The 20,167-nt window shown below is 35.3% G+C and overlaps 1 protein-coding gene across 1 annotated transcript in view; it reads right to left on the bottom strand.

Moving 5' to 3' along the window:
* Positions 1 to 4,922: 4,922 nt before the first annotated feature.
* TMEM232 (transmembrane protein 232) overlaps positions 4,923 to 20,167 on the bottom strand; it is a 154,874-nt gene continuing 139,629 nt past the window's right edge. The window contains exons 12-13 of the mRNA XM_043997281.1: positions 12,216 to 12,306; positions 4,923 to 5,192 (exon numbers count right to left, since the gene is read on the bottom strand). Coding sequence (XP_043853216.1) covers positions 4,923 to 5,192; positions 12,216 to 12,306 — 361 coding nt within the window. The remainder of the gene's footprint in view (positions 5,193 to 12,215; positions 12,307 to 20,167) is intronic.

The following is a 20,167-nucleotide window of genomic DNA, read 5'->3' as shown; positions in this document are numbered from 1 at the left end:
AAGGCACAAAGTTGGGAGATGGAATGTTGTGAGTTAGCAACAGCAAGTAGGTCAGTGTACTTTGATTGTAGAGTGTGTGATAATAAAGTGTAAGAAGACTGCAAATGTAGAAAAGGACTAGGGTATGAAGGGCTCTAAAAGCCAAACCAAGATTTTATATTAGATCCTGGAAGTCCAAGGAGCCACTGGAGTTTATTGAATATGTACACCTTGAGGGGATGGGAGAAGGACATGGTCAGAACTGTTCTTCGTTTGTTTGTCTATTTATTTATTTGTTTATTGCAGATGATATTGATAATCCAAGCCTGGGTAACTGAGTATAGTGGTGCTTTCAAAAGTAATAGAGAAGTTGAAATTGGAGATAGTTTCAGGGGAAAATAATGTATTCTATTTTGGATATGTTGAGTTTAAAATGCACTAAGATGATAATGTGAACTATAGAGTTCAGGAGATAGTTCAGGGCTGGGTATGTAGATATGTGAGTTATCTGCAGAGAGATAATAGTTGAACTGATGAGAAGTACAAGAACCAAAAAAGCAGATAGTGGGAGTAATTCAAGGCTGGGTTTTAGCAAGTAAAGTTTAAGTGATTCATCAAGGGGTAGAGATAGGGTAGGGAAGAGAATGTAGTCAGTGTACAGGGAGGGGGTTACAAGCCCCTCGCTCACTACAGACACTTTTCACTTTCATTTTTTCTCATACCACTCTGGGCTGATCTGATGCCTCTCTCATACTAAAAAAAAAGTCCCAAACTGAAGACTGGAATCATCCTTGACTCTTCACTTTCCTTCACTTTCTAATATCCAATCAGTTAACAAGACTTGATTATATCATCTTGCTTATCTATCCCCTTCTGTCCACTTGAACTGCTGCCCATCTAGTTCAGGGTACCATCACCTCTCACTTGGATGATTACAATAGTTCCCTAATTGGTCTTACTACCTTTAGTCTTTCCTGTGTCTGACACATAATAAGCACTTAATAAATGTTTCTTTGTTCATTCTCTTTGTAATGTGATATAAAATTTTTATTTCCTATTATTAATTTTTATTGTTTGGAGCTCAGAGCCTTTCCTTCTGCAACTTTAGCATAACTAAGTCTATCTTTTTGTTAATATTAACCTCATGGGGATAGCTACGTGGCGCAGTGGATAGAGCACCGGCCCTGGAGTCAGGAGTACCTGAGTTCAAATCCAGCCTCAGACACTTAACACTTACTAGCTGTGTGACCCTGGGCAAGTCACTTACCCCCAATTGCCTCACTAAAAAAAACAAAAAACTATTAACCTCATCTAATCAGAACCTGACTCATGAAATAATAGTGGTAAGGGAAGACTGAACTTTCCTCAGATAGAAGCCAAAGGAAAGCCAATGTTATATTTTATTTGAAAAATTCAAACTGTCCCTGAATCCTTGGTTATCTTGGCTACTTGTAAATCTCTTCTCCCTCAATCAACCCTTTGTGAATCCTCTAAATGACTTAGTTTATCTATAGAGTCTTTAAATAGCTTTGTTTCCTTAAAGGATATATGAGATTAGGATTATGCTTAACTAAATTTGTTCAGCTTTTGTGCTTTCTAGACAGTGTAACACAGGGGATGAAGGGGAGGGAAAGAGAACCAGTGGGAACAGGGCCACATTTAAAAATATTAAAGTAACAGAAAGAAAAAAAATACTGTGTTTACACCAGAAGAGGGAAATCAAAACTTGGAAAAAAATTAAAAACAGATGGAAAGAAGATAAACTTAACTAGATGTGAATGGACTGAATAATCAATAAAATGAAAAAGAGTGACAGATTAGTTATTTTAAAAAAGCAAAACCTGACAGTCTGTTGTTTACAAGAAATATTTTTAAAAACAAAGGCATATACAAAATAAAACTGAGGGGATAGAAAAAAATTAACTACGCATCAAGTGAATCCAAAAAAAGCAGGAGTTGCCATCATGCTATCGCAAAAAGCAAAAACAAATAATTTTTTAAAGGAATAAACAAGGAAACTATATTATACTAAAAGGAATAAGAGAATGAGGGTCTAGAATAAACAGAAAGAGAAGGTGGGTATTAGAGTGAAAGAAATCCTTTTTGGAAAGGTGAGCAAAAAGTGAAATTTAAAGAATAAATAGGATTAGCTAAGAGGGAAGTGAGGAAGGAAAAATTTATTTAAATAATTTAAATGAAAGAAAGGAGGAGAAATGTATAACCAGATTATAATAAGAGAGAAAAGAGAACTGATAAATCCTTTTATTAGGGAAAATGGTAACAAATGAGAAGAGGAGATAAAAGATGAAGGGAAGAAACCTTTCTTGTAAGCAACACATTTGTATATAACAAACCAATATCAGTGATAAACTGTGGTCCAAATTACTCACAATCTAAATTTATGAGTAACATGAATGTAGCTTCAAGAACATATAGGTAGTGATGGGACACTCCAATATCCCTCAATATTTTGTTTAAGGCTAATAGAAAGATAAACAAAAGGGAAAACATGGAACCAGAAAAAATGCTGGATAAATTAGAGCTAAAAATGCCTTCTAATGGGACAGCAAAGAATATACATATTTATCTGCACCATTTGGGACTTTTATGAAAAAATGATCATGTCCTAGAGCACAGAGATATTGCGAACAAATGTAAAAAGACTGAAATAGTTAATATATCCTTTATAGACCATAATGTAATAAAAATAGAAGTTGGTTCAAGGACCCCAAACAAAAGATACAGACCCAAATGGAGACTTAACAGTGAAATCTCAAATAATGAATGGGTAAAAGAACCAGAGAAACAAATAACAACTACATTTTTTAAAAATGATGAAACAACATAGCAACACTTAGAGTCTTCAGTCAATGCAATCTTTGGAGGGAATTTATAAAATTAAAATCATGCATTAACAAAATTTTTTAAAAAGATTAATGAACAAACATTTTTCAGAACTGCAAAGTACTCATAATCACATAAAGAATGTTCCATATCACTAAAAATAAGAGAAATCCAAATCAAAACAACCCTGAGTTTTCACCTTACATCCTGAAAATTGGCAATAATGACAAAAAAATTATCCACAGAATGTTTGAGGGATTGTGGAAAGTTGACTGCTGAATACATTGTTGGAGAAGCTTTGAAATGGTACAAAAAAATTGGAATTATGCAAATAAGTGACTGAAATATTCATAGCTTTTGATCAATAGGTTCCATTACTAGATTTTTGTTCTAAGAAAGCCAGAAAGAAGTCTTCATATACACCAAAATATTTATAGCAGAAATTTTGTGATAGCTAAACATTGGAAACAGTAGATGCCCATCAGCTGGGGAATGGCTAAACAAATTGTGGTACATGAATATAATGTAATATTACTTTGCTATAATAAATTATGTATGTGATGAATATAGAGAAACATAGAAAGATCTTCATGAACTACTGCAGAGTGAAATTAAGTAGAGCCCAGAAAACAATGTGCACAGTAACTATAACATAAATGAGAAGAACAATGACATACCAAAAAGTCAAAAGTAAATTTAACAAAATTATGATCAAATAGGACTGAAATGAAGAGATATGAGAGCCCCCCAACCCACCCCTTCATGTAAGATCTCTTCCAATGTTAAATGGATGATCTCCTATTTCTTCCTTTGTAAGGTCATTGATTGAAAACCTCAATCAAGTCACTCCATCCCATTTAAAGTAATAAAAAGTTACAACAATCTGCAGACACCAATCAATCAATAAATCAATTATAGGTTTTATACTGTGTGAAAAAGTCCTTGATCAACTATCAGGACTTTGCACAGGAAGGGTGTTTGGATTGGTTGAGGAAACTTGATGACACCATTTGGATACTTGACAAAATGAAGGAGCTAATTTGGAACTCTGCATGAGGCTGGGTATCCAGGACAGTTTGGATTCACAGTTGGTTATAAAGAAAAATTCTAATCAATGTGTATGCTAGGCTTAACATTAGGCTCAGATTAAATTAAGAAGGACTAATAAAGATATTAAATAATATTTAGTTGATTTTTAACAGTAAATTTTAACTACTTCTATAAATAGATATGTTTTCAATATGTAACAGTCTGAAAATTTTATTATTGAATATGGTGGGTTCAACAGGAAACTATTAAATTTTTACTTCAAAATGCCCATGCATTTCTTTTTTCCAACCACGTGGCCATGAAACTGTACCTTATAAAACCTCTAATTCATATTATATATTTATTTGGAGATTCATGATGTCCTTGGAAAATTTTAAGAGATAGTTATTGACATCTCCATTTTACAGATGGAGAAGAAATGTGAGATTTCCCTTAAATCACAATTGAAGGTTTGTTCCATGAGAGTTCCATAGAATGAAAGAACATCTAAAAGGCTGTTTTAAGCTCCTGGTGGTGCTTTGATCATCCCAGTCCATCCTAATAGCCTCTTCTGACAAATTAAAGGTATTAACTATCAACAACCTCCCACTGTATAGTGGAGACTCAAGTCAGCTCCTAATAATGTCAATTCTTGCTAAGATGTATATACCCCTTTAAAAAAATTCAACCTGTTCAGAAACGTGTTTGTTTTGGTATGCAAAATCCAGACATGAGAATCCAGACATTTTATTCTTCTATTATATATCACAGGAGCAATGCTAATATTCTTCCTTTTGTTTACAAGTGATAATTCAAAGGTGGCCAATGAAAAATTACAATTGTTCTACACATAATTGTATACTACCATGAATACCAATCATTTCTGTTTATATGTGAACAAAATATGCCAAAGGAAGATAAGTCATATTGAATTGTGAGAAACACTAAGATCCAGAAAAATTTATAATTGGAAAACTTATACTCAGGTGTGATTGCTAAAGAACTGACTGATTAAGAAGGATTAAAATATTAGTTTTACGAAGTTTGAGTTGCAACAGTGACAACTACTTTTAAGTGTCCCCAAGTCGATCATAATTCTGTTTTCCTATGCAGTATATCTCTTCCGGACTTAGATTTGATGAACTACTACTCATTGGTTCAGATTCTTCAGATGGAGTCTGTCCAGGTAGTACATAGGGTTTGGTTGTCTTGTGTATTTTTTCTTCCCTTCTTTTCATCATTGCTCGATAGCGCTCTAGCTCTTCTTTTCTTTTTTGTTTCATTTCTTGGGCCAAAAGTATCTCTTCTTCTCGAAGTCTAATCTGCTGGTCCTTCTCCCACTGTTGTACATAAAAATTTGTTTTATTTAGGAGACTCATACAGGTGAAAGAACTATGTTAGGAAAACGTACTTCCACATTAAATGAATTAATCTCTGAGGATTACTCGACTATTAACAGTGACAGACTGGTGTGTGTGTGTGTGTGTGTGTGTGTGTGTATTCCTTATTTCCTGAGCACATGTTCTAATAATAGAGATTGGTACTTTTGGACAGTAAATGGAGATGTTTGAAGTGATAATGAGTACATTTTTTCCATTTCTTTTATTGGAAGCAATCTGGGTTAAATGACTTGCACAGGGTCACACACAGCTAATAAATGTCTGAGGCCAAATTTCAAGAGTCTTTCCAGAGTCTTCTGATTCTAGGGATGGTGCTCTATCCCAAAGCTTCTTAAACTGTGGGTCATGACCCCATATGGGGTCATGTAACTGAATGTGAGGATCGCAAAAAAAATTGGCAGTAAATGTTTGATTTATATACCTATTTTACATACCTATATACCTGGGGTCCCATAAAGGGGTGGCCAATGGAAAAAATTTAAGAAGCTCCCTAGCTGCCCCTGCATTATTTTCAATTAAAAAAAAACATTCTAGTCAATTTTAGTTTCTGAAAACTTTTCATTATTCCCTTCAGGAATTTTACATAGCACTGCACTAGAAAAAAATTGGTTAGGAAAGCATGTAGATCCTTAGAAAGAGAATCCATTTTTACTTTTTGTAAAGAATGCAAAACATTCAATAGCTATGCTTGGTAGAGAGTAGCAATTTTATATTTCTGCATCCCAAGCTTTAGATAGTGATTTTTCCATTTTTTCCCCTCAATGACAACACTTGCCTAGAGGGAGAACCTGGTAGAACTCATAATGTTGAAAAACAAATCCAAGTGACAAAGTAGTACCTAGTAGTACATTAATATGTAATGTTGAAGAGAAAATTGTAGAGCAGAGCAGACCTATACTTATTTCTCAACTGCTCTGTAAAAACAGCCACTTGGGATCACTTCAGTTGGTTATGTACTTTTTATTGACAGTAACAACCTGGCTTCTGAAAAATCCTTTGGGAACAAGACGTGGAATAAGCAGCAGATTCTATTGTGCAGAATCTGCACTTGGTCCCCAACATTTCCAAGGGGCCAAGTTTGTTTAAAAATAGATTTATTGGCATATTCTGTTTTTATGTCACTTTCATTTCTAAATATATCCTACCCTAGCCCCCAACCGACCCTTGTAACAAAGAATCAAAAGGAGAATAAAAACAAATTTTCACAAAACCAACACACATAAAACTCAAGTCTGGCAGTATTTGCATTATTCTGCCACCATGTACACCAAAACACAACATTCTACAATAGTCTTTCAACTCTGCAAAAGAGGGGAGTGAATTTTCTCAACTTGTATCAAAGTTACTTTCATTTCTGAATCCTAGGCTGAAAGGAGAAATGACTAACCCTGAGGGTTAGGGGTTAGAGATGCTGTATGGATTTTCCTGGTAAATCTTGGGGAGTTTGTCTTGACTCGGTTTTTGGGCATCCTCCATCAAAAACATCAGCTCAAAGTTGGTCAATGCAACCTTATAGTGAGAGATGATATCAATCAAAGTGAGTGTAATAAAATGGTCTTAAATTAAGGGGATATGAATACATTGCTATTTCATTGAATCCATGAATACTTTTTTTGTAATTATAGTAACAACCTACAATTTGTAAGATCCTTTCTTAGTATGCAATTACACTGCAGCACTGACACATAGTAGAGTAAAAATCTTTCCCCAGCTCACAGCTACCCTGGTGTCAGATACCCAGGGGGAATGAAACCACCTAGATACAGGAAGTTATGACCCCTAGACAGGGAAGTGATTTGGTATCTAGATAATGGGAAATGTTTATTATCTGAGTTGGCCATTGGATGTATCCATAAACTCAAGCTCAGGACCATCTGGAAGCAAAGTTTAAGGGCAAGGGAACACATTTGTTTGGGACAAGCATCATGGAATCAAGGAGTTCCTATTTGGGATGTGGGTGAAGGACATGACTTGATGGGACATTTAGGTTATAGTACACATAGTCTAAGTAGAAGAGATAGCTAATCTATCAAGAGCTGAACTAGTCAAAAGATTTTACTAAGAGAATTTACTCAAGGGGACCAGCTAGAAATGGGAAGATAACAGGACAAAGAGCTTCTAAGCTTTCCAGATAGGGTGAGGGAATCATAAGGCTAACACTGGAAAGTTTACTTTCTTGCTAAGAATTTGTGGACAGATAGTACAGAACAGAATGTTTCAATGACCAGTAGGATTGAAAATGGAATATAATAGGGGGCAGCTAGGTGGCACAGTGGATAGAGCACCGGCCCTGGATTCAGGACTACCTGAGTTAAAATCCGGCCTCAGACACTTAACACTTACTAGCTGTGTGACCCTGGGCAAGTTACTTAACCCCAATTGCCTCACCAAAGAAAAAAAAAAGAAAACAAAGAAAATGGAATATAATAGACAGGATGAAGGAAGTAGGAGGGACATGCTTTGGCCAAGTTTTATATGCCATAAGGGCTAAGGAAGTAGATTTCAGAAAGACAGTTGATATCATCCAGTTAGAACTGAACTGTTATAAAGGTCCAAAATAAAAAGAAGAATTTGAGGTAGGAGGGAGATAAAAAGGGGCAAATTTCCTATAAACAGTAAAGGGCCTGAATCAGACTCTAAGAACCTTTGTAAATTATGGAATGTTAACCTTTTCTCCTGCCACTGTTTTTATTCTTTACCCAAACCCTAGCCCTGTAGTATCTACCTTAAGAAGGCTTTATAAGAAATGCCAGTAAAGTATTTGGGACACCAATATATTATCAGGGAGCAGAGGAAAGAAGAAGCCTTGGAAGCCCTGTAGAATGAAGGGTTCCTGAGGCTTAAAAACCCTGTTAAACAAGGAGGGAAATATGAGAAAGTGCATAAAGTCCTGACTTGGGCCAAGGGGCAATGCCAACAAAACATTTCCCTCCCTGACAAAAATTCCCAGGAGACCACAGAGAACATGAATGGTGATAGAAACTGCTTTGGCGAGCTACCCAGTTAAGTACCAAGTTGTTAATTTCCTGATTAGAGATCCATGACCTTTTGGAACAAGTAAACAGCATGTAGGTTATTGTAAATAACTTTTAAAAAATGTTCTTTGAAATTAATTGCTATAAGTAAGTTCCCTCAAATTACTTTTCTTTTCTTTTCTTTTTTTTTTAGGGAGGCAATTGGGGTTAAGTGACTTGCCCAGGGTCACACAGCTTGTAAGTGTTAAGTGTCTGAGGCCAGATTTGAACTCAGGTACTCCTGACTCCAGGGCCGGTGCTCTATCCATTGTGCCACCTAGCTGCCCCAAATTACTTTTACTTATATAAAGGGACTAAAGGTGAAGCTAATGATTTGGTGTCTGGGTGGGGGGACTTGAAAGGAAAAAAAGCCTGCCTTTATTATTTGTGAATAGATCCTCAACACTCACTATTACCTTATCATTATGTGGATGGTGTATGTGCCCAAGAAGAAAGAAAAAAGATGTGGATATTGGAAGCCATTAATTTCTAATTGGACCAAAGATATTGGCTCTGATTTTAATTTTCTTTCCCCTGCCTCTTATCCTGTCTGCATGCTAAAGTTACCTCAGAATATTTATTGATTCCCAACAAAATTACTTTAGCATTTTTGTGTGTGAGGCAATTGGGGATAAGTGACTTGCCCAGGATCACACAGTTAGTAAGTGTCAAGTGTCTGAGGCCGGATTTGAACTCAGGTCCTCCTGAATCCAGGTCCTGTGCTCTATCCACTGTGCCACCTAGTTGCCCCTAGTTTAGAAATTTTTACCTTTGACAAGTTTGTGACTTACTGCAAGACTGTAGTGATCAACTGAAGTGTTATATATTACATTTCATGGAGACTAAGATGTTTTTGAAGAACTTTAACTAGAATCATAATGAAGTGGTCTAACCTCTCATATCCAATATGTGGATCCCTTTTGTAGGTATACGGTCATCTAGTCTGCTTAACTTCAAATGGTAGCTAATCCAATTGTTGGACAATTTGTAATTATTGGGGAAATAGTGATCAGGTTGAACAAAACTGGAGAAAAATTTAAAAACAGCATGATGACTAGTTCCACAAGGTACTGTTTTTATGTCTCCCTAATTATTTCAATATACCTTTCACTACAGAACCTTTCCCAAACTTTTTCAGCCCTCTTCCAACCATCCATATATTCACTCTACCTCCTTCTCAGCTAGAACTTTGCCTTATATTTTACTGAAAATATTAAGGCCATTTACCAATGGCTCCCTCTTCTCACCTTCTCTTCACTCAACTCAAATGCTTCTTGACCACTCCTTTTCAGTCTCCTTTACTAGATCAACATTCGGGTCATGTCTTCTAGCTATGAGTATCCCACAGGATTCTGGCCTGAGCCCTCTTTTTTTCTTCCTCTATACTATTTTACCCAGGGATCTCATCAACTCCTAAGGATTCAATTATCATTTCTATGCTGATAATTCTCAAATCTACTTATCCAGCCCTGATCTCTCCGCTGACCTTGAGTTTAATAATTCCAATGGACTTTCAGACATCTTAAACTGAACGTACAATAGATATCTTTAACTCAATATGTTCAAAATTGAACTCATTAACTTTTCTATTACTATGGAAAGTACCACCATCCCCTTAGTCACCCAGGCTCTTGACATAGGTGTCATCCTTGACGTCTCACTTTCTTCACCACCCCCTTCCCCTAAATCCAATTGGTTGCCAAGGCTGGTTGAGTTTACCTTTATAATATCTCTTGCATTCCACCACATTCTCTGCTCTGATACTACCACCAGATTGGTGCAGGCCCTATCACCTCATGCCTGTACTATTACAATAGCCTGCTAGTTGATATACCTATCATAAGTCTCTCCCACTCCAGTCCATTCTCCACTAAGTTATCAAACTAAGTACTTTTCCTGAAATTCCATAGGACCGACCATGTTACCTCCCTATTCAATAAACCACAGAGGCTCCTTATGATCTCCAGGATGGGATATAAAATACTCTGTTTGACATTCAAATCCCTTCATAATCTCTTACCTTTCTATCTTTCCAGTCTTCTTACACCATATGTTCTGCCATGTACTCTATACTCCAGTGACATTGGCATCCCTGATGTTCCTTGAACAAAACACTCTCCCTATTCTGGGCATTTTCACTTTCTACTCCCCATGCCTGGAATGCTTACTCTCCTCATGTCTGTCCTCCTGTCCTCCTTGGTTTCCTTCAAGTCCCAAATGAAATCTTACCCGCCCTAGCCTCCCCTTTGCAGGGCAATGAGCATTAAGTGACTTGCCCAGGGTCACACATCTAGTAAGTGTCAAGTGTCTGAGGTTGGACTTGAACTCAGGTCCTCCTGAATCCAGGGCTGGTGCTTTATCCACTGCACCACCTAGCTGTCCCTCCCCATCTCTCTTAATTCTAGTTCCATATCTCTATTGATTCTTTTAAAATTATCCTGAATAGAGCTCATTTGTACAAAGTTGTTTGCAGGTTGTCTCCCACATTAAACTGTGAATTCTTTTTTGCAGGGCAATGAGGGTTAAGTGACTTGCCCAGGGCCACACAGCTAGTAAATGTCAAGTATCTGAGGCCGGATCTGAACTCAAGTCCTCCTGAATCCAGGGCCTGTGCCTTATCTACTGCTCCATCTAGCTGCCCCTAAACTGGGAATTCTTGAAAGCAGGGACCGCCTTTATTTTTCTTTGTATTCTCAGTGCTTAGCACAGTGCCTGGCACATAACAGCTATGTCATGAATGTATATCATTGAACTCACTGACCACTCTTTCACTATCTCCTTGACTGGTTCTTCACCTAGGTCATGCCTACTACTTGTGAGGTCACCAAAACTTCTTTCTTCAACCCTCTTCTCTCCTCTCTCTCTATTACTTCCCTTGCTAATCTCATCAGCTATTATGGTTTCAATTTTCATCTCTCTGTGGATGACTTCCAGGTCTCCTTTGTCACCCCTAACCTGATCTCCTGATCTCCATTCTTGCATCTCCAACTGCCTATTAGACATCTCGAATTGGATGTCCTATAGATGTCTTAAAGATATCTTAAACTCAGTATGTCCAATATTATTGGACATTAGCTTTTCCCCCAAATATTACCCTCTTCCTTACTCCCTATTATTGTTGAGACTACCAATGTCCTCCCAATAACTCAGCCTCACAATTTAAGTGTTATCCTAGATTGCTTATCCTAGATCTCTCACACCCTTCATATCTAACCTGATGTCACATCCTGACTTTCACCAACCCATTTATATCTTGCAGGTAACAAAATAATTAACAACCTTTCTCACAGGTTAAGGACAAAAGATGGTCACTAGGTAGCTGGCTAAATGTCAAGTATTGGTACTTAGCTGATAGTAATATTCATTAGAGGAAATCAAAAGAGCTCAAAAATTAGATTCCTGTCACAAATCAGAGCTAATTTAATAAGTAGGTTAGGCTAGTATTTTGCAAATACAAAAAGGAAAACTTTTCCACAATTTAGGAAAGATATTAAAGTATATCACTGGGATAGCAAAACAAAATTCAGTTTAGCAATGCACCTCCATGGCCAGATTTTGTAATTCCCAATGTTTTCTTTTTTTCTTTTTCTTTCTTTCTTTCTTTTTGTGGGGCAATGAGGGTTAAGTGACTTCCCCAGGGTCACACAACTAGTAAGTGTCTAGTGTCTGAGGTCAAATTTGAACTCGGGTCTTCCTGAATCCAGGGCCGGTGCTTTATCCACTGTGCCACCTAGCTGCCCCACCCAATGTTTTCTTTATGAGGGTTGCATAAAAGGTTCATGTCTCAAAACTATGCTTTCTCATTAAGGCACTTTTGTATTACACACACACACACACACACACACATACATATATACACACATGCATCCATATACATATAATATACATATATACACACATTATGCACAAATATACATACACATTACTGGTTTAAGGATATGAATATTACCTGCTTTTCAACAATAGTTCTCAATGCCATATCTGCACGGGTTACAATATCTGGATAGGGCCGGACTAGTTCTTCTTCTGGATGTCTTTCCCTTCAGACACAAAGCATATGCATCATCACTAGTTTATTTTTGTGAATTATAACTCACACCGTAACATTATTATTACATATAATCAACACAAAGTACTTAGTGTGTATAGTGTACTCCATGAGACTACAGTTGTCTTGTATAATCCAGTAGCTTTAAAATTTTTCTGTCCCTATCTATTTTTCCTGATTAATTCTAATATAGGTGGTTTTTGCATTTGACTTGAATTAAAGGGTAATCAAAAGGAAACCCCATAAATATCTAGAAAAGTATATATAAATTACCTAGATTTACAAAAAATAAATAAATAACCCCGTCTCAGAAGACGGGAAGTCAACTGGGACATCAATGAACAGAAGAAAAAAAGAGGAACATATGGCTTTAGAAGCATTCACAGGAAAAAATGCAGTAATATTATGACTACAAGTAAGCAGAAAAAGGTCGTACTGACGTTCTTCTAGTATGACATCTTTGTTAGCCATATTACAAGATAAATCAGTTCTGACAAAGTGGTTAAAAGTTGTTTTGAGTATCACAATTATTTGATATATAGATGTATTTATGCTTTTGTGAGTGATGAATCTTGCCCTAAGTATAAATTTTGCCATAGATATTTACTAATCATTTTATGAAGCCATCATGACTAGAAAACCTTTTACGAAACAGATCTTTTGTTGTTGGAAATGATGTGTTTCCCATAAAAACTCTCATATGTATTCACTAATAAAACTTATAAATAGAATTTTCTGACACTTCAAAATCAACAAAAAGTTTAAGTAGTTTTTGAACTAATTTCTTTTATTTTTATATTTTGTAATTTTTTTATATCCTCAGAATTTCAATGTCCTTTCTCTAATCTTCCAGAAACCCCTCCTACAAAAGTAATAGTTTTAGGGTGCGGCTAGGTGGCGCAGTGGATAAAGCACCGGCCCTGAATTCAGGAGTACCTGAGTTCAAATCCGGCCTCAGACACTTGACACTTACTAGCTGTGTGACCCTGGGCAAGTCACTTAACCCCCATTGCCCCGCAAAAAAAAAAAAGTAATAGTTTTAAACAAAAAAAATTGGGACAAAAATCAACAAAAATGATCAATATATCAAAAAAGTGTGAAAATATATGCAATGTACTACACACATGAACCTCTTAGCTATGTAAAGGAGTAGAATTAGCATGTCTTCTCATATCTCTTCTTTGGAGCCATACTTGCTCTCTGTTATTTTGCAACATTTGCTTATTGTCTTATGTTTATTCTTTCCATTTACATCATTGTAGTCACTGTGTATAATGTTTTCTTAGCTCTGCTTACATCATTCTGCATCAGATCATGGAAATCTTTCCATGCTTCTCTGTATTTATCATATTAATAATTTCTTATAGCATAGTTATATTCCAGTATATTCCTATACCACAATTTGCTTAGTCAATCCTTAAATAATGATTATCTACTTTGTTTCTAATTCTTTGCTGCCACAAAATGTGTTGCTATAAATATTTTTGTGAATATAGGTACTTGTTTTTTTTAATGAACATCCCCCCTGGGGTATGTCTGATAGTTAAATCTCTGGATCATAGAATGTGTATATCACAGTCATCTTAATTACATGATTGCTAATTGTTTTCCAAAATAGTTTTATGATAAATAGCTCCATCAATAATGACCTTTTTTTCTTCTAACTTCCCATCTTCTGTAACATTAACTATTTTCATTTTTTATCTGTCAACTTTCAAGTTATGATTTTTCTTCTTCCTGATATTTCTGGTAATATTGGTCTTTCCTTCCCCCCCAAAAAAAATATTGGTCTTCCCCACCTTATATCTTCCTATTGCTCACATTTTGACCCTTTGATTATAAGTCTCCTGAGAGCTGGACTTCAAAACTGTCTCAGACTCCTCTTTCTCTGGGGAACTCACTTTTCACCATCATTTTTCTTAACTTGATACCAGTTCTTTGTCTAGTGGAGTTCCACACATATACTGGCACCATGCCCCTATTCCTTTTGTCTGTTTCAGTATTTTCATTGTTGCTCAAGTTATTTCATACTTCTGCTTTCCTATCTTTCCTCTTCCTCATCCTCCTCCTCATGTTCTTCCTCTTCACTGGATTTGGGACAGGGCAAGGTTGAATTCCATTTCTTGTTGCTACAGAATGGTTGGATAAGAGCAGGAGAGGGTGGATAGGAGGGGTGACCTGGTGGAGACTATAGCACTTGTACAGGAATTGGTCAGAGCATCTCAGAATATAAGCTTCTAGGTCCATTGTGCCACTCTGCCAGAGGTGGCAGTTGGTGGGGAAGGAGATGCTGAATGTGCACCAATAGGATTAGGGATTAGCCTTCTCTGCTGTTTCTCAGGTTATTACCTAGTTAAAGTTCTTGATATAAATCTGTAGGAAAAACTGCAAAAAAACCTGTAATGTCACCACTTGAGCATTATTCTTATTTTCAGAGGTCATGAGGATCAAAGAAATGTTTAGTCCTTCATCTTACTGATCACATGACACATAAATTGAACCATTTCTTTAAAATGCAAAAATGCAGCAACTTCTAATAGTTTACAAAAACAAGTGATTGTCTGACAGAGAAAATGGAAATCTATTAGCCCAATTTCAACTAAAGCCTTTGAATAAATGAATGATTGAAAGGATTGTTATTTGGTAGGAGCATTTAATTATTACTCTTTTCTTTTTATTTGTATTTCTGTATTATGGTGTTCTATCTTTTTTAGTTATATCAAGACCAAATTTCTAAATAATATAACTTTGAATAACATTTAAATCATAACATTAAAACAAGGTTTTCAAAAACAATGACACAGAATCAGTCACATTGCTCTCACTAAAATAATAACTATTATTAACATATTAATTTAGTTTAATATAAAAATAAACTTACTATAATTAAAATATTAATATTATAACTTAGTGAGAATAAAAATATTTGTACCACCAATAAGAGAAAAAAATCTTTTAAAATGTTATTATTTTGGTTTATCTCATCCTTTGAAAAATTCTTATTGTGTATGTTTGTAATGAACAAAATACATTATTATAGTAATCATATATTGCATAATTTATGCATATATGTATTATATATATTTTACATGGGTATCTCTGTGCAAGTGTATTCAGAAAATGTGCTCCAAAATGTTTTAATAATGTGTGTGCACAATCAAAATAGTTTGGATACCACTGATCTAAAACATATACATATATATATATGTATATACACACACACAAACATACATACATACACACACATATTGTGCAGATGGTATTGAAGTGTAAATACATGTTGGACTTTAAATCAATTCCTTACAACATACTGAGTGCTATCTTCTAGTATGAATATGATAATTACATATCCCCTTGGGAAAATGACTCAACTTCTCTACATTTTCATTGCTTCATAGGCAGCTAGAGCTCTGGGCCTGGACTAAGAAAGATCAGATTTCAAATTTGGCCTCCAATACTTACTGGCTCTGTGATCCTGGGCAAGTCACTTCAACTTTTGTCTGCCTCAGTTTCTTCAACTGTAAAATGGAGATAACTCCCTCTCAGGGTTGTTTTGAGAATCAAATGAGATTACATTTGTAAAGCACTTAGCACAGTGTCTGACACATAATAAGCGCTTAATAAATAAATAAATGCTTGCTTCCAAAAGTAAAACTGCACAATAAAGTCTAATAATTTGGGGGTTAAAGGAAACTATAGAGATCATCTATCCTAATGGCTTCGCTTTACAGAGGAATAAGTTGAGACCCAGTGAGTCTAAGAGAGACAAATCTAGCAAGGATCACATACTCTAGGGAGGGGCTGCAGGGACCACCCCATACATCATATGCTAGAATTCCTTTGACAACTTCTGGGGATACTCAGCACTGAAAAACTTGGCATATTGACATGATGAAACAATTTACCTATGCAGCAGGAAGTGTTGTTGACTCAAAGAATTTTAAAAATGGAGTCACCTCACCTATGTCTTCCTAAACAAAGAAGTAATCTTCAAGCATCACCCTGTAGGGATGAAGACAGGGTTGGTGCCCTTTACAGGGCCTGGAAGAAGTAAATTGCATACACAGTATGGCCTTAAGCAAGCCTGAGCCTAGGCCTTGGCCTTCTAGGTGCTGCTTCTGTTTTATGTCTTTTTCAGTATAGCAGATTGAACTGCAAAACCAAAAAAAGAATGTATACAGTTTTAGAGGTAACCTTGTGAGTTTGGGATGTCCAGAGATTCTGGGTCCCTTGGTTAGAGCTGACTGGTAGCAGAGGAAGTTTCTTCACCAGAGAGGATGACCACCAACAAAGAGAAGGAGTTTAACTCACAGCCACACTTACCAGAAGACATGGGTAGGGAAATGAAAAGAGAATATGTATTTGTTAAGTACCTACTCTATTCCAGGCACTGTGCTAAGCACTTTACAAATATTATCTTATTTGATACTTAGCATAATAAGTTATTATAATTATTCCTAATTGGAAATTGAGGCAGACAGAGGTCATGTCTTGACTAGGGTCACAGAAAGAAGAAATGTCTCTAACTGTATTTGAAATCAGGACCTGACTTCAGGTCCAAGGGTCTATTTACTGCACCACTTATGGACGTGGGGAAAATTATTTGGATAATGGAGAGATGAGTTGAAATGTAAAATACTTATTCAACAGTCCCACAAATTTCTACATGTTCTGAAGTTTAAGTCTTAACCACCTGGGGGAGTATAACAGTATCTGTAATTTATTGCATACTGTTTTCCATCTTTTATCAATGTATGTTTGTACATCTTTAGGTTAAGTGTTTGTTTTGTATGGAGGAAATAAAGAGCTGTCATAATGGATGATGTGCATTGTACACTGAATACCTTTCTACTCCCCTTTTGGGGGAGACCTTAGACATGAGCCCTAATCTAAGTTTTAAGGAATTTTCGTCGGTCTTCAAGGTGGAAGTAAAAAAAAGTCAAAATGGTAGGAGACTAACCCCTCTTTTTAGGAGTGAAGCTCCACTAAGACTAAACCAAGTCCTTTTATGAATGGACTGAAATCAGGAAAGAAATCTGGGAGGAGAGGGAGAGGACACAGCCGACCACTTCCTCTGAATCCAGAAGCAGGTTATTGTTTCATAAATTAGGAAAATTTTCTATTGTCAATCAAGTATAAAATGAGAATGTTCTGGGAATTTTTCAAGCATGAATTGCTTTAGTAAAAGGGTGGTAGTGCTATTTATGGGGAGCAACTCTAAGTTTTTTTTAACTTTATAAATTTAAAATGTCTAATTTGCTTTCTAATTTCCTAGGGATTCATTTAATTCACTTTTTCAAAATTTCTCTTTGCTGAATTTCTGACTGGCTTTTATATTAGCTTTTCCCAAACTTATTTGATTTTTTAAACTTTATTTCCCCAGGGTATTTCTTTGGTTTCCCCCTGAACAAAATATAGTTTCTATTATAAAGTTAGTTATATTTTGCTTGTTCTTATTGAATTGGCATTTTCCTTCCTTCTTGATTTATTTATCCTTTTAAAGTTCTCCTCATTTAAGATTTATGATTTTTTTCATTTTTCTATAGCTTTTTTCTCTTTAGTCATCTTTTTGCAATGTTACTGAACCTCATAGCCTAAAAATTTCATGAGTGCTAGTTGTATTTAATTATAAAGTAGAACTGCTATTGTTTCTTGATTATTTTTATAATTGAAAGGATTTTATTTACATTGAAATAATCAATTCTGTCATCTTGTCAAATATGTTGTTTTATAACAAAGATATGTGTATGCATATGCATATATACATACATATATACACACACCCACATGTATATATGTATTCATTTATACATATATGTATATGTGTGTATGTGTATGCATGCATGTATGTATGTAATGCCTCAAAGTGTGGAAGAACTGCAAGACTAAGTAACACACTACAAAATGAAGTGTAACGTATTGCAAAAATACAAGAAAATGATGAATTCCTTTAATAACAATTTCTAGCATTTATATAGCACTTTAAGATTTGCAAACTGCATTACAAAATCATCTCATTTTATCCTCACATCAACCCTGGAAAGTATGTGATATTATTATAGTCATTTTACAAATGAAGAAACTGAGTTTAAGTGACTTTCCCAGTGTCACATAGCTAATAAGTATTTGAGTTCAAATGTGAACCCTGATCTTCCTGACTCCAAGATAGAATTCAACTCAGTCTGCCACCTACATACCTACATTTTTTTTTTTAGTGAGGCAATTGGGGTTAAGTGACTTGCCCAGGGTCACACAGCTAGTAAGTGTTAAGTGTCTGAGGCCGGATTTGAACTCAGGTACTCCTGACTCCAGGGCTGGTGCTCTATCCACTGAGCCACCTAGCCGCCCCCCTACATCTTCTTTGTAGTAAGACATGTAAGTAGGACAAGACATGTATTTGTGTCAAAAAATTCCAGGCAGAAAACAGTGAGTAATAAGCTACTAAACCATCATTAATGTTTTTTATATAATATTTTATTTAATCTTATTTATTTTTATTATGTGCCACACATCCTACCATGGAGAAAAACTTAGTTCTGATTGTCATACATATAAACTTTGTTGTGTTTTCATTGACTTTGTTTGTAGGTTCACATGTTCCCTAGCTACTGCTTTGTTATTAAGTGACTGAACTGAATCAATGTATGCCTTCTTAAAGAAACATATCAAAATGCATTCCTTTATTTCTTTCATTTATTAAGTGCCCACTAAATGCCAGCAACTCTGCTAAGTCCTTTCTAAATATGCCATTTTATCTTTACAACTACCTTGGGAGATAGAAACTATCATTGTCCTCATTTTGCAGGTGAGGAAATTGAGGGAAAATTAAATCAGGATCACATGTCTAAGGCCAGATTAGAACTCTTCTTACTGACTCCAAGTCCTGTGTCCTATGCTTCTTTCATAGTTGCATTACAGGTAGATCTATTTCTTTTTCTGAGAGTGAATTGTTGAAGATCTCTATTTGGTCTTCAGTTATTTGAGTATTTTATATTTTTTAAAGTATCCATTTCTTTCATGTTCTCAGTTTTGATAGCATGATAGTAAATCCTGAAAATTCTCTTTTTTCTTCTGATTTTGATGTGATTTCACCTTGGTCATTTTTTATGTGTTTATTTAATTTTCTCTATGTAATCAGATTGGCTTGTTAGTTTTTGCAAAGAGTTAGCTTTTAGTTTTATCATTTATGTAGTTTTCCTTACTTCTCATTTATCTATTCCTCTTCTTTTAAATAACTTCTCTTGTGCTTATTTTGGATTTATTTATTGGAGTTTTAATTTTGTAAATGAATATTTAATTTATTAACTCTCTCCTTTCCTATTTTGTGAATGTGTGTTCTATGGGGAACAATCCCGCCCTCCCCGCCCCAAAGTCTACTTTAGCTGTATGCGAGAAATTTGGGCATATTATTTCATCATGATCATTTTCTTTCATATAATTATTGTTTCTAGAACCTGTTCTTTGACCTATTTATTATTTAGGATTGTATTGTTACGTCTCCATTTGGTTTCATGTCTTTTCTTTGTTCTTATAGATCTGTTTATTGTGTTATCATCTGTAAATAATGTGTTTACTATTATAATTTTGCATACATATATATATATATATAATAGAATACATACAATTATAGTGCTTTTTAAGATCTGTTTATTGTGTTATCATCTGTAAATAATGTGTTTACTATTATAATTTTGCATACATATATATATAATAGAATACATACAATTATAGTGCTTTTTATATTTATTTGCAATAGCAATGGGCCTGAACATATGGCAAATTTTTGTTAAGATTCCACATGTTGGTGATGATAAATATATATATGTACTTTAGCAGAATCATTTAAATGATAC

Source organism: Dromiciops gliroides, chromosome 1 (genome assembly GCF_019393635.1).
Source record: "Dromiciops gliroides isolate mDroGli1 chromosome 1, mDroGli1.pri, whole genome shotgun sequence".
In the NCBI taxonomy this organism is placed as follows: domain Eukaryota; kingdom Metazoa; phylum Chordata; class Mammalia; order Microbiotheria; family Microbiotheriidae; genus Dromiciops; species Dromiciops gliroides.
The sequence above is the reverse complement of the archived record's forward strand: the minus strand, read 5'-3'. Positions and strand labels throughout refer to the sequence as shown.